This window comes from Doryrhamphus excisus, chromosome 10 (assembly GCF_030265055.1).
Source record: "Doryrhamphus excisus isolate RoL2022-K1 chromosome 10, RoL_Dexc_1.0, whole genome shotgun sequence".
NCBI lineage: Eukaryota > Metazoa > Chordata > Actinopteri > Syngnathiformes > Syngnathidae > Doryrhamphus > Doryrhamphus excisus.
In genome coordinates this window covers 10,356,455-10,367,138 of record NC_080475.1, presented here as the reverse complement: position 1 = coordinate 10,367,138, position 10,684 = coordinate 10,356,455, and the positions used below count along the sequence as shown (strand labels likewise).

General features: G+C 35.1%; 1 protein-coding gene across 1 annotated transcript; it reads left to right on the top strand.

Annotated features, from left to right (window-relative positions):
- The first annotated feature begins 25 nt into the window (after positions 1-25).
- gca (grancalcin) lies at positions 26-4,249 on the top strand. Its single transcript, XM_058085973.1, has 8 exons — positions 26-165; positions 656-892; positions 994-1,063; positions 1,142-1,185; positions 1,256-1,403; positions 2,836-2,949; positions 3,059-3,117; positions 3,762-4,249. Exons 1-8 carry the CDS (start codon positions 142-144, stop codon positions 3,786-3,788), a joined length of 723 nt encoding a protein of 240 aa, XP_057941956.1. The 5' UTR covers positions 26-141; the 3' UTR covers positions 3,789-4,249.
- Positions 4,250-10,684: the final 6,435 nt, after the last annotated feature.

The following is a 10,684-nucleotide window of genomic DNA, read 5'->3' as shown; positions in this document are numbered from 1 at the left end:
CAATAAAGTTAAGACTGAAAAAAAACACGTCTTTCCCGGAAGTAGAACAGGAGCAACTCAAAGGAGTAGTGGAGTCTGTGCTGTTAGCGCTTCAAACAGCCTGTTTGAACCAACTTGTGCCATTAAAAAATTGAACTTAGCATGGCTTACCCGGGATACGGTGGGGTAAGTAAACGTAAACTTGTATAGATGAAAAGAACGTGTTCGCCTGTTCGCTCCTCTTGCGAAATATGTCAGGACATTCTTAATCAGTTTGTTTTTACTAAACTATTTGTGAAAATAGTTTGTCGTAATACTATTTGTCAAAATAAATTATATATAAACAATAAGCATCACATGTCGAGTTTTATAGCTGTGCTTTGGAAAGAAACGAGTCGTGAACACTGACTTCCGGGGTGCAAATAATGACAACATTACAATATTTAACTTTCACGTGCTCCTGCTCCACTTAACTTCCGTCTTGGGGTAAGCTTTGAAAACACTAATACGTTACTTAGTGCTTATGTTACGTTAAGTTTGTAAGTTTTAAGTTCGAGTAGTATTACAACCGGAAGTGCACCTTCAGTACCCGATGCCGACAGTCACTTTGGTGGCATGGCTAATTATGCAAATTTCACGATGACGTCACGTAATGTGCTCCTTTTTCTCCTCTAAGTATGGCCATGGTGGACCAATGCTACCCGGTGGAATACCAGGCGGAATACCAGGCGGAATACCAGGCGGAATACCCGGTGGACCAATGCCCGGTCACATGGGTGGTCCAATGGGAGGTGCTCCACCCCGGGGGCCTGGATATGCCCCCTACGGAGGAGGCTACCCCGCAGCATACGGTGCTCTACCCCCAGCTGCCAATGACCCCATGTGGGGTTACTTCACAGCCATTGCTGGCCAGGTAAGCCCCACCCCCACCCCCACCCCCCCAGTACCAGTACCAGTAGCAGAGGCGCATCCAGACAGACGCCGCCACCGTGTGGTCTTCTCACCTCTCTGTAGGACGGTGAGGTGGATGCAGAGGAGCTCCAAAGGTGCCTGACTCAGGCTGGCTTCACTGGAACCTACAGCCGTGAGTAGCTAGGCTAGGCTAGGCTAGGCTAATCTAATCTAATCTAATCTTGACAAACTTTCTTTCTTCATGATGCAGCGTTCAGCCTGGAGACCTGCAGGATCATGATCGCAATGCTAGACGTATCCTTTTCACGTATCGTCACACAACATGTCTGCCATCAGTGATTGAACCTTCACCACGCCTTCCCAGAGGGACTTCACGGGAAAGATGGGCTTCAACGAGTTCAAGGAGTTGTTTATGGCTCTGAATGGCTGGAAGCAGAACTTCGTGATGTTCGACCGCGACAGGAGCGGGACCGTGGAGCCCCATGAGATGAGCCAGGCCATCAGCTCCATGGGTGGGTCGCTGACTTTAGTTTGCCACTTTTGGCACCTTGTTTACCTTTACCTATCAACTTTAGCCACCTAGCACCTTTAGCCACCTAGCACCTTTAGCCACCTAGCACCTTGTTTACCTTTACCTAGCACCTTGTTTACCTTTACCTAGCACCTTGTTTACCTTTACCTTGCACCTTTAGCACCTTGTTTACCTTTACCTAGCACCTTTAGCACCTTGTTTACATTTACCTAGCACCTTGTTTACCTTTACCTAGCACCTTTGGCACCTTGTTTACCTTTACCTAGCACCTTTAGCACCTTGTTTACCTTTACCTAGCACCTTTGGCACCTTGTTTACCTTTACCTAGCACCTTTTGGCACCTTGTTTACCTTTACCTAGCACCTTTTGGCACCTTGTTTACCTTTACCTAGCACCTTTTAGCACCTTGTTTACCTTTACCTAGCACCTTTTGGCACCTTGTTTACCTTTACCTAGCACCTTTAGCCACTTTAGCACCTTGTTTACCTTTACCTAACACCTTTAGCTACTTTGGCACCTTGTTTACCTTTACCTAACACCTTTAGCCACTTTGGCACCTTGTTTACCTTTACCTAGCACATTTTGGCACCTAGTTTACCTTTACCTTACACCTTGTTTACCTTTACCCAGCCACTTTAGCACCTTGTTTACCTTTACCTAGCACCTTTTGGCACCTAGTTTACCTTTACCTTACACCTTGTTTACCTTTACCTAGCCACTTTAGCACCTTGTTTACCTTTACCTAGCACCTTTTGGCACCTAGTTTACCTTTACCTTACACCTTGTTTACCTTTACCTAGCCACTTTAGCACCTTGTTTACCTTTACCTAGCACCTTTTGGCACCGTGTTTACCTTTACCTAGCACCTTGTTTACCTTTACCTAGCACCGTTAGCCACTTTAGCACCTTGTTTACCTTTACCTAAGATTAAGATATGCCTTTATTCGTCCCTCAGTGGGGAAATTTGTAAACCTAGCACCTTTAGCCTCTTTAGAACCTTGTTACCTTTACCTAGCACCTTTAGCACCTTGTTTACCTTTACCTAGCACCTTCAGCCACTTCAGCACCTTTACTTCCCAGACCACCTTGTCCTGCAAGCTACCCAGCATGCTTAAAATGATGATAATTATAGATAGTAATAAAATAAAAACAATATTAAAATATAATACAAATAAAAATTCTAAAAAAATAATGTAAAAATAAGTAAGTGAATAGAAAGTATAAAATATATAAATAAGATAATAAAATAATTAATAATCCGGTTCAAAATAATGAATAATATAATTAATAAAACTATAAATAGCAATAAAAGTAAAAATGATGAAAAATCACGTTGTGGGTGTTTTCCGGCTCTGCTCTCTGCTCCCTGGCAAGTGATGGTGACTGGATTGTATTTTACCGCCCCCCCCCAGGATACCGCATCAGCCCGCAGGCCCTCAACACCATCCTGAAGCGCTACAACCGAGGCGGACGCATCTTCTTTGACGACTACGTGGCCTGCTGTGTCAAGCTTCGCGCCCTCACAGGTACGCAGGGCTCGCCGTTTTTCAATACGTTCCTGTTTTTTTTGTTCCTGTGTAGTTTATTCTTCTTCTATTATTCTTCTTGCACTCCAACTGCATCTTCCTCTTTCAGAGAACTTTAAGAGGAGAGATACCATGCAGCGAGGTTCTGTCAACTTCCTCTATGATGACGTGAGTCAGTCAGCGTTGCACTCGAAAATTCACATTTTACATATTTCATAGAAATAATATCATCTAAATCAATTTATTCATAGCATATTTTAAAAATATATATTATTCAGATTATTACATTTTGAAATGTATTTAATTGTTAATTTTTTTTGGATATGTAATTTAATTTTTTTATTTTTTTTATTTATAAAAATGTCAAAACTATACTATGTATGTTTATTAAATTGTTCAAATTATTAAAATGTTATAGATTTATTTCTAAATGAATTAATTAAATGGAACTTTTTTATTTTATTTATTATTATTTATTATATTTTTATTTATTTTATTTTCTTATTAATAGTATTTTTTTAATTTGTACAATCATGAAGAAAAGGTGCATTGTGGCAAATTTTTAATTCTTCTAATATTATATCTATGTTGACAGAAACACTCACTCAATTTAAATAATTTAATTTGAATGTATTTTTATTGGAAAAATAAATTTAAAAAATGAAACAAAAAAAACTTCAACATTTAAATCATTGCATTATGAATGATGAATGATAACATATCAGTAACATATATCAGTTTATCAGATATTTGTCAATGAATGAAGGAATCGCCGCCTGTCCGTCTTAACCAGCCGTGTTCTCATTGGACAGTTCATCACGTGCACCATGGCCCTTTAAGTGCCGCCTGCCGATGGGCGGAGCCGTGAGTCCAGAACCCGCTAAAGAGCCAATCGCGGATGGATCACGTCCCAGTCCTGCAGGAACCAAGGCCAGTCGGGTTCCCGGTGGCGGAACCTGTGGCTTATGAATGAATGCTAACATGTCATGTAAAACAACTTTCTTCTTGAATCATTTTCATACAGTTTTTGTCATAATGAAGCTTTCTCATATTCATATTGCCAGTCTATGCCGCTAAAAATGACTTTTTTTTCATATTGCCAGTTTATACTCGGAAAACAGCACTTTTTAGCCTGTTTTTCTTGTGATGTTATGATTATTCCCATTGAACTTTTTCCCGATTTTGCCAAAAAATGTCTTATTTTGACAGCTATGGCTTCTCATGAGCAATCAGGGAAAAAGTCATTAAAAAAGTGGTCATTTTATGAGAAATAAAGTTGTAATAAATTTACAAGAAAAAAGTCAAATTGATGATTTAGTATTGTTGATCTAAGCAAGCTGAGGGGGCTCGCAGGCGAGCAGCAAGGCACCCCACCGCACCGGCCGACACCCGCCGGGCAGCTCACCCTCGGAGAGGAAGTGCCACAGCTCCAAGCCACGGGGAGGCCAAGCACCAGAGCCGAGGAGTCAAGAGGCCACCAACAGACCTGGGCAAAGACAAGGACAGCGATGCAGAAGAGTATAGAGACCATTGGTAGCTGACATTTTTGCCATTTGGTTAGCTCAACTGGTAGCACCGCAGATTCATGGTGCAGTGGATCGCGGTTCAATACCCGGTAAGGGCAATTGATGGTGATTTTACTATATTACCAGGTCCAGCACCTATCGTAGTCATGACCTCCGTTATAACACCATGAGTGTTCGCCAGCTGGCTAACTCCACTGGTAGCATCGCGGGTTTATGGTGCAGGGGACCGGCGTTCAAATCCCGGTTAAGGTTACTTACAAAAAATAGGGCGTTGCCTTCCCAGTTGGCGATCAATGAGGCACTTGCTAATAGGGACATGAAAGGTTGACGTGGAGGATGCCTGGACCACTTGAAATTATGCCACCGAGGAGATGATGAAGATGCCGAAGAGGAGGCGACGACGACGAAAGACTCCACCCCCATAATAACAGTGCTAGGGAAAGAATGTGCTGCAGTGATCTGTCCCGCTGGAAAAGGTCAACATAAAAGATAAAGTGGGCCGGGGGGTGGCGCTGAAAAAAGGTGCCTTACTATACATCATGTCCAAAAATGCAAAAAAGATGCCTTACTATACATCATGTCCAAAAATGCAAAAAAGATGCCTTACTATACATCATGTCTAAAAAATGCAAAAAAATGCCTTATTATACATCATGTCCAAAAAAAAGCCTTACTATACATCATGTCCAAAAAATGCAAAAAAATGCCTTACTATACATCATGTCCAAAAAATGCAAAAAAATGCCTTATTATATACATCATGTCCAAAAAAATGCCTTACTATACATCATGTCCAAAAAATGCAAAAAAATGCCTTACTATACATCATGTCCAAAAAATGCAAAAAATGCCTTATTATACATCATGTCCAAAAAAATGCCTTACTATACATCATGTCCAAAAAATGCAAAAAAATGCCTTACTATACATCATGTCCAAAAAAATGCCTTACTATACATCATGTCCAAAAAATGCAAAAAATGCCTTACTATACATCATGTCCAAAAAATGCCTTACTATACATCAAGTCCAAAAAATGCAAAAAAATGCCTTACTATACATCATGTGCAAAAAATGAAAAAAAAAATGCCTTACTATACATCATGTCCAAAAAATGCAAAAAAAGCCTTACTATACATCATGTCCAAAAAATGCAAAAAAGATGCCTTACTATACATCATGTCTAAAAAATGCAAAAAAATGCCTTACTATACATCATGTGCAAAAAATGAAAAAAAAAATGCCTTACTATACATCATGTCCAAAAAATGCAAAAAAATGCCTTATTATACATCATGTCCAAAAAAATGCCTTACTATACATCATGTCCAAAAAATGCAAAAAAATGCCTTACTATACATCATGCCCAAAAAATGCAAAAAAATGCCTTATTATATACATCATGTCCAAAAAAATGCCTTACTATACATCATGTCCAAAAAATGCAAAAAAATGCCTTACTATACATCATGTCCAAAAAATGCAAAAAATGCCTTATTATACATCATGTCCAAAAAAATGCCTTACTATACATCATGTCCAAAAAATGCAAAAAAATGCCTTACTATACATCATGTCCAAAAAAATGCCTTACTATACATCATGTCCAAAAAATGCAAAAAATGCCTTACTATACATCATGTCCAAAAAATGCAAAAAATGCCTTACTATACATCATGTCCAAAAAATGCAAAAAATGCCTTACTATACATCATGTCCAAAAAATGCAAAAAATGCCTTACTATACATCATGTCCAAAAAATGCCTTACTATACATCAAGTCCAAAAAATGCAAAAAAATGCCTTACTATACATCATGTGCAAAAAATGAAAAAAAAAATGCCTTACTATACATCATGTCCAAAAAATGCAAAAAAAGCCTTACTATACATCATGTCCAAAAAATGCAAAAAAGATGCCTTACTATACATCATGTCTAAAAAATGCAAAAAAATGCCTTACTATACATCATGTGCAAAAAATGAAAAAAAAAAATGCCTTACTATACATCATGTCCAAAAAATGCAAAAAAATGCCTTATTATACATCATGTCCAAAAAAATGCCTTACTATACATCATGTCCAAAAAATGCAAAAAAATGCCTTACTATACATCATGTCCAAAAAATGCAAAAAAATGCCTTACTATACATCATGTCCAAAAAATGCAAAAAATGCCTTATTATACATCATGTCCAAAAAAATGCCTTACTATACATCATGTCCAAAAAATGCCTTACTATACATCATGTCCAAAAAAATGCCTTACTATACATCATGTCCAAAAAATGCAAAAAATGCCTTACTATACATCATGTCCAAAAAATGCAAAAAATGCCTTACTATACATCATGTCCAAAAAATGCCTTACTATACATCAAGTCCAAAAAATGCAAAAAAATGCCTTACTATACATCATGTGCAAAAAATGAAAAAAAAAATGCCTTACTATACATCATGTCCAAAAAATGCAAAAAAAGCCTTACTATACATCATGTCCAAAAAATGCAAAAAAGATGCCTTACTATACATCATGTCTAAAAAATGCAAAAAAATGCCTTACTATACATCATGTGCAAAAAATGAAAAAAAAAATGCCTTACTATACATCATGTCCAAAAAATGCAAAAAAATGCCTTACTATACATCATGTCCAAAAAAATGCCTTACTATACATCATGTCCAAAAAATGCAAAAAATGCCTTACTATACATCATGTCCAAAAAATGCAAAAAATGCCTTACTATACATCATGTCCAAAAAATGCAAAAAATGCCTTACTATACATCATGTCCAAAAAATGCCTTACTATACATCAAGTCCAAAAAATGCAAAAAAATGCCTTACTATACATCATGTCCAAAAAATGCAAAAAAATGCCTTACTATACATCATGTCCAAAAAATGCAAAAAAATGCCTTACTATACATCATGTCCAAAAAATGCAAAAAATGCCTTATTATACATCATGTCCAAAAAAATGCCTTACTATACATCATGTCCAAAAAATGCAAAAAAATGCCTTACTATACATCATGTCCAAAAAAATGCCTTACTATACATCATGTCCAAAAAATGCAAAAAATGCCTTACTATACATCATGTCCAAAAAATGCAAAAAATGCCTTACTATACATCATGTCCAAAAAATGCAAAAAATGCCTTACTATACATCATGTCCAAAAAATGCCTTACTATACATCAAGTCCAAAAAATGCAAAAAAATGCCTTACTATACATCATGTGCAAAAAATGAAAAAAAAATGCCTTACTATACATCATGTCCAAAAAATGCAAAAAAAGCCTTACTATACATCATGTCCAAAAAATGCAAAAAAATGCCTTATTATACATCATGTCCAAAAAAATGCCTTACTATACATCATGTCCAAAAAATGCAAAAAAATGCCTTACTATACATCATGTCCAAAAAATGCAAAAAATGCCTTACTATACATCATGTCCAAAAATGCAAAAAAAATGCCTTACTATACATCATGTCCAAAAAATGCAAAAAATGCCTTACTATACATCATGTCCAAAAAATGCAAAAAAATGCCTTACTATACATCAAGTCCAAAAAATGCAAAAAAATGCCTTACTATACATCATGTGCAAAAAATGAAAAAAAAAATGCCTTACTATACATCATGTCCAAAAAATGCAAAAAAAGCCTTACTATACATCATGTCCAAAAAATGCAAAAAAAGCCTTACTATACATCATGTCCAAAAAATGCAAAAAAATGCCTTATTATACATCATGTCCAAAAAAATGCCTTACTATACATCATGTCCAAAAAATGCAAAAAAATGCCTTACTATACATCATGTCCAAAAAATGCAAAAAAATGCCTTACTATACATCATGTCCAAAAAATGCAAAAAAATGCCTTATTATACATCATGTCCAAAAAAATGCCTTACTATACATCATGTCCAAAAAATGCAAAAAAATGCCTTACTATACATCATGTCCAAAAAATGCAAAAAATGCCTTATTATACATCATGTCCAAAAAAATGCCTTACTATACATCATGTCCAAAAAATGCAAAAAATGCCTTACTATACATCATGTCCAAAAAATGCAAAAAATGCCTTACTATACATCATGTCCAAAAAATGCAAAAAATGCCTTACTATACATCATGTCCAAAAAATGCAAAAAATGCCTTACTATACATCATGTCCAAAAAATGCCTTACTATACATCAAGTCCAAAAAATGCAAAAAAATGCCTTACTATACATCATGTCCAAAAAATGCAAAAAAATGCCTTACTATACATCATGTCCAAAAAATGCAAAAAAATGCCTTATTATACATCATGTCCAAAAAAATGCCTTACTATACATCATGTCCAAAAAATGCAAAAAAATGCCTTACTATACATCATGTCCAAAAAATGCAAAAAATGCCTTATTATACATCATGTCCAAAAAAATGCCTTACTATACATCATGTCCAAAAAATGCAAAAAAATGCCTTACTATACATCATGTCCAAAAAAATGCCTTACTATACATCATGTCCAAAAAATGCAAAAAATGCCTTACTATACATCATGTCCAAAAAATGCAAAAAATGCCTTACTATACATCATGTCCAAAAAATGCAAAAAATGCCTTACTATACATCATGTCCAAAAAATGCCTTACTATACATCAAGTCCAAAAAATGCAAAAAAATGCCTTACTATACATCATGTGCAAAAAATGAAAAAAAAATGCCTTACTATACATCATGTCCAAAAAATGCAAAAAAAGCCTTACTATACATCATGTCCAAAAAATGCAAAAAAATGCCTTATTATACATCATGTCCAAAAAAATGCCTTACTATACATCATGTCCAAAAAATGCAAAAAAATGCCTTACTATACATCATGTCCAAAAAATGCAAAAAATGCCTTACTATACATCATGTCCAAAAATGCAAAAAAAATGCCTTACTATACATCATGTCCAAAAAATGCAAAAAATGCCTTACTATACATCATGTCCAAAAAATGCAAAAAAATGCCTTACTATACATCAAGTCCAAAAAATGCAAAAAAATGCCTTACTATACATCATGTGCAAAAAATGAAAAAAAAAATGCCTTACTATACATCATGTCCAAAAAATGCAAAAAAAGCCTTACTATACATCATGTCCAAAAAATGCAAAAAAAGCCTTACTATACATCATGTCCAAAAAATGCAAAAAAATGCCTTATTATACATCATGTCCAAAAAAATGCCTTACTATACATCATGTCCAAAAAATGCAAAAAAATGCCTTACTATACATCATGTCCAAAAAATGCAAAAAAATGCCTTACTATACATCATGTCCAAAAAAATGCCTTACTATACATCATGTCCAAAAAATGCAAAAAATGCCTTACTATACATCATGTCCAAAAAATGCAAAAAAATGCCTTACTATACATCATGTCCAAAAAATGCAAAAAAATGCCTTACTATACATCATGTCCAAAAAAATGCCTTACTATACATCATGTCCAAAAATGCAAAAAATGCCTTACTATACATCATGTGCAAAAAATGAAAAAAAAAATGCCTTACTATACATCATGTCCAAAAAATGCAAAAAAATGCCTTATTATACATCATGTCCAAAAAAATGCCTTACTATACATCATGTCCAAAAAATGCAAAAAAATGCCTTACTATACATCATGTCCAAAAAATGCAAAAAAATGCCTTACTATACATCATGTCCAAAAAAATGCCTTACTATACATCATGTCCAAAAAATGCAAAAAATGCCTTACTATACATCATGTCCAAAAAATGCAAAAAATGCCTTACTATACATCATGTCCAAAAATGCAAAAAAATGCCTTACTATACATCATGTCCAAAAAATGCAAAAAATGCCTTACTATACATCATGTCCAAAAAATGCAAAAAATGCCTTACTATACATCATGTCCAAAAAATGCAAAAAATGCCTTACTATACATCATGTCCAAAAATGCAAAAAAAGCCTTACTATACATCATGTCCAAAAAATGCAAAAAAAGCCTTACTATACATCATGTCCAAAAAATGCAAAAAAATGCCTTATTATACATCATGTCCAAAAAAATGCCTTACTATACATCATGTCCAAAAAATGCAAAAAAATGCCTTACTATACATCATGTCCAAAAAATGCAAAAAAATGCCTTACTATACATCATGTCCAAAAAAATGCCTTAC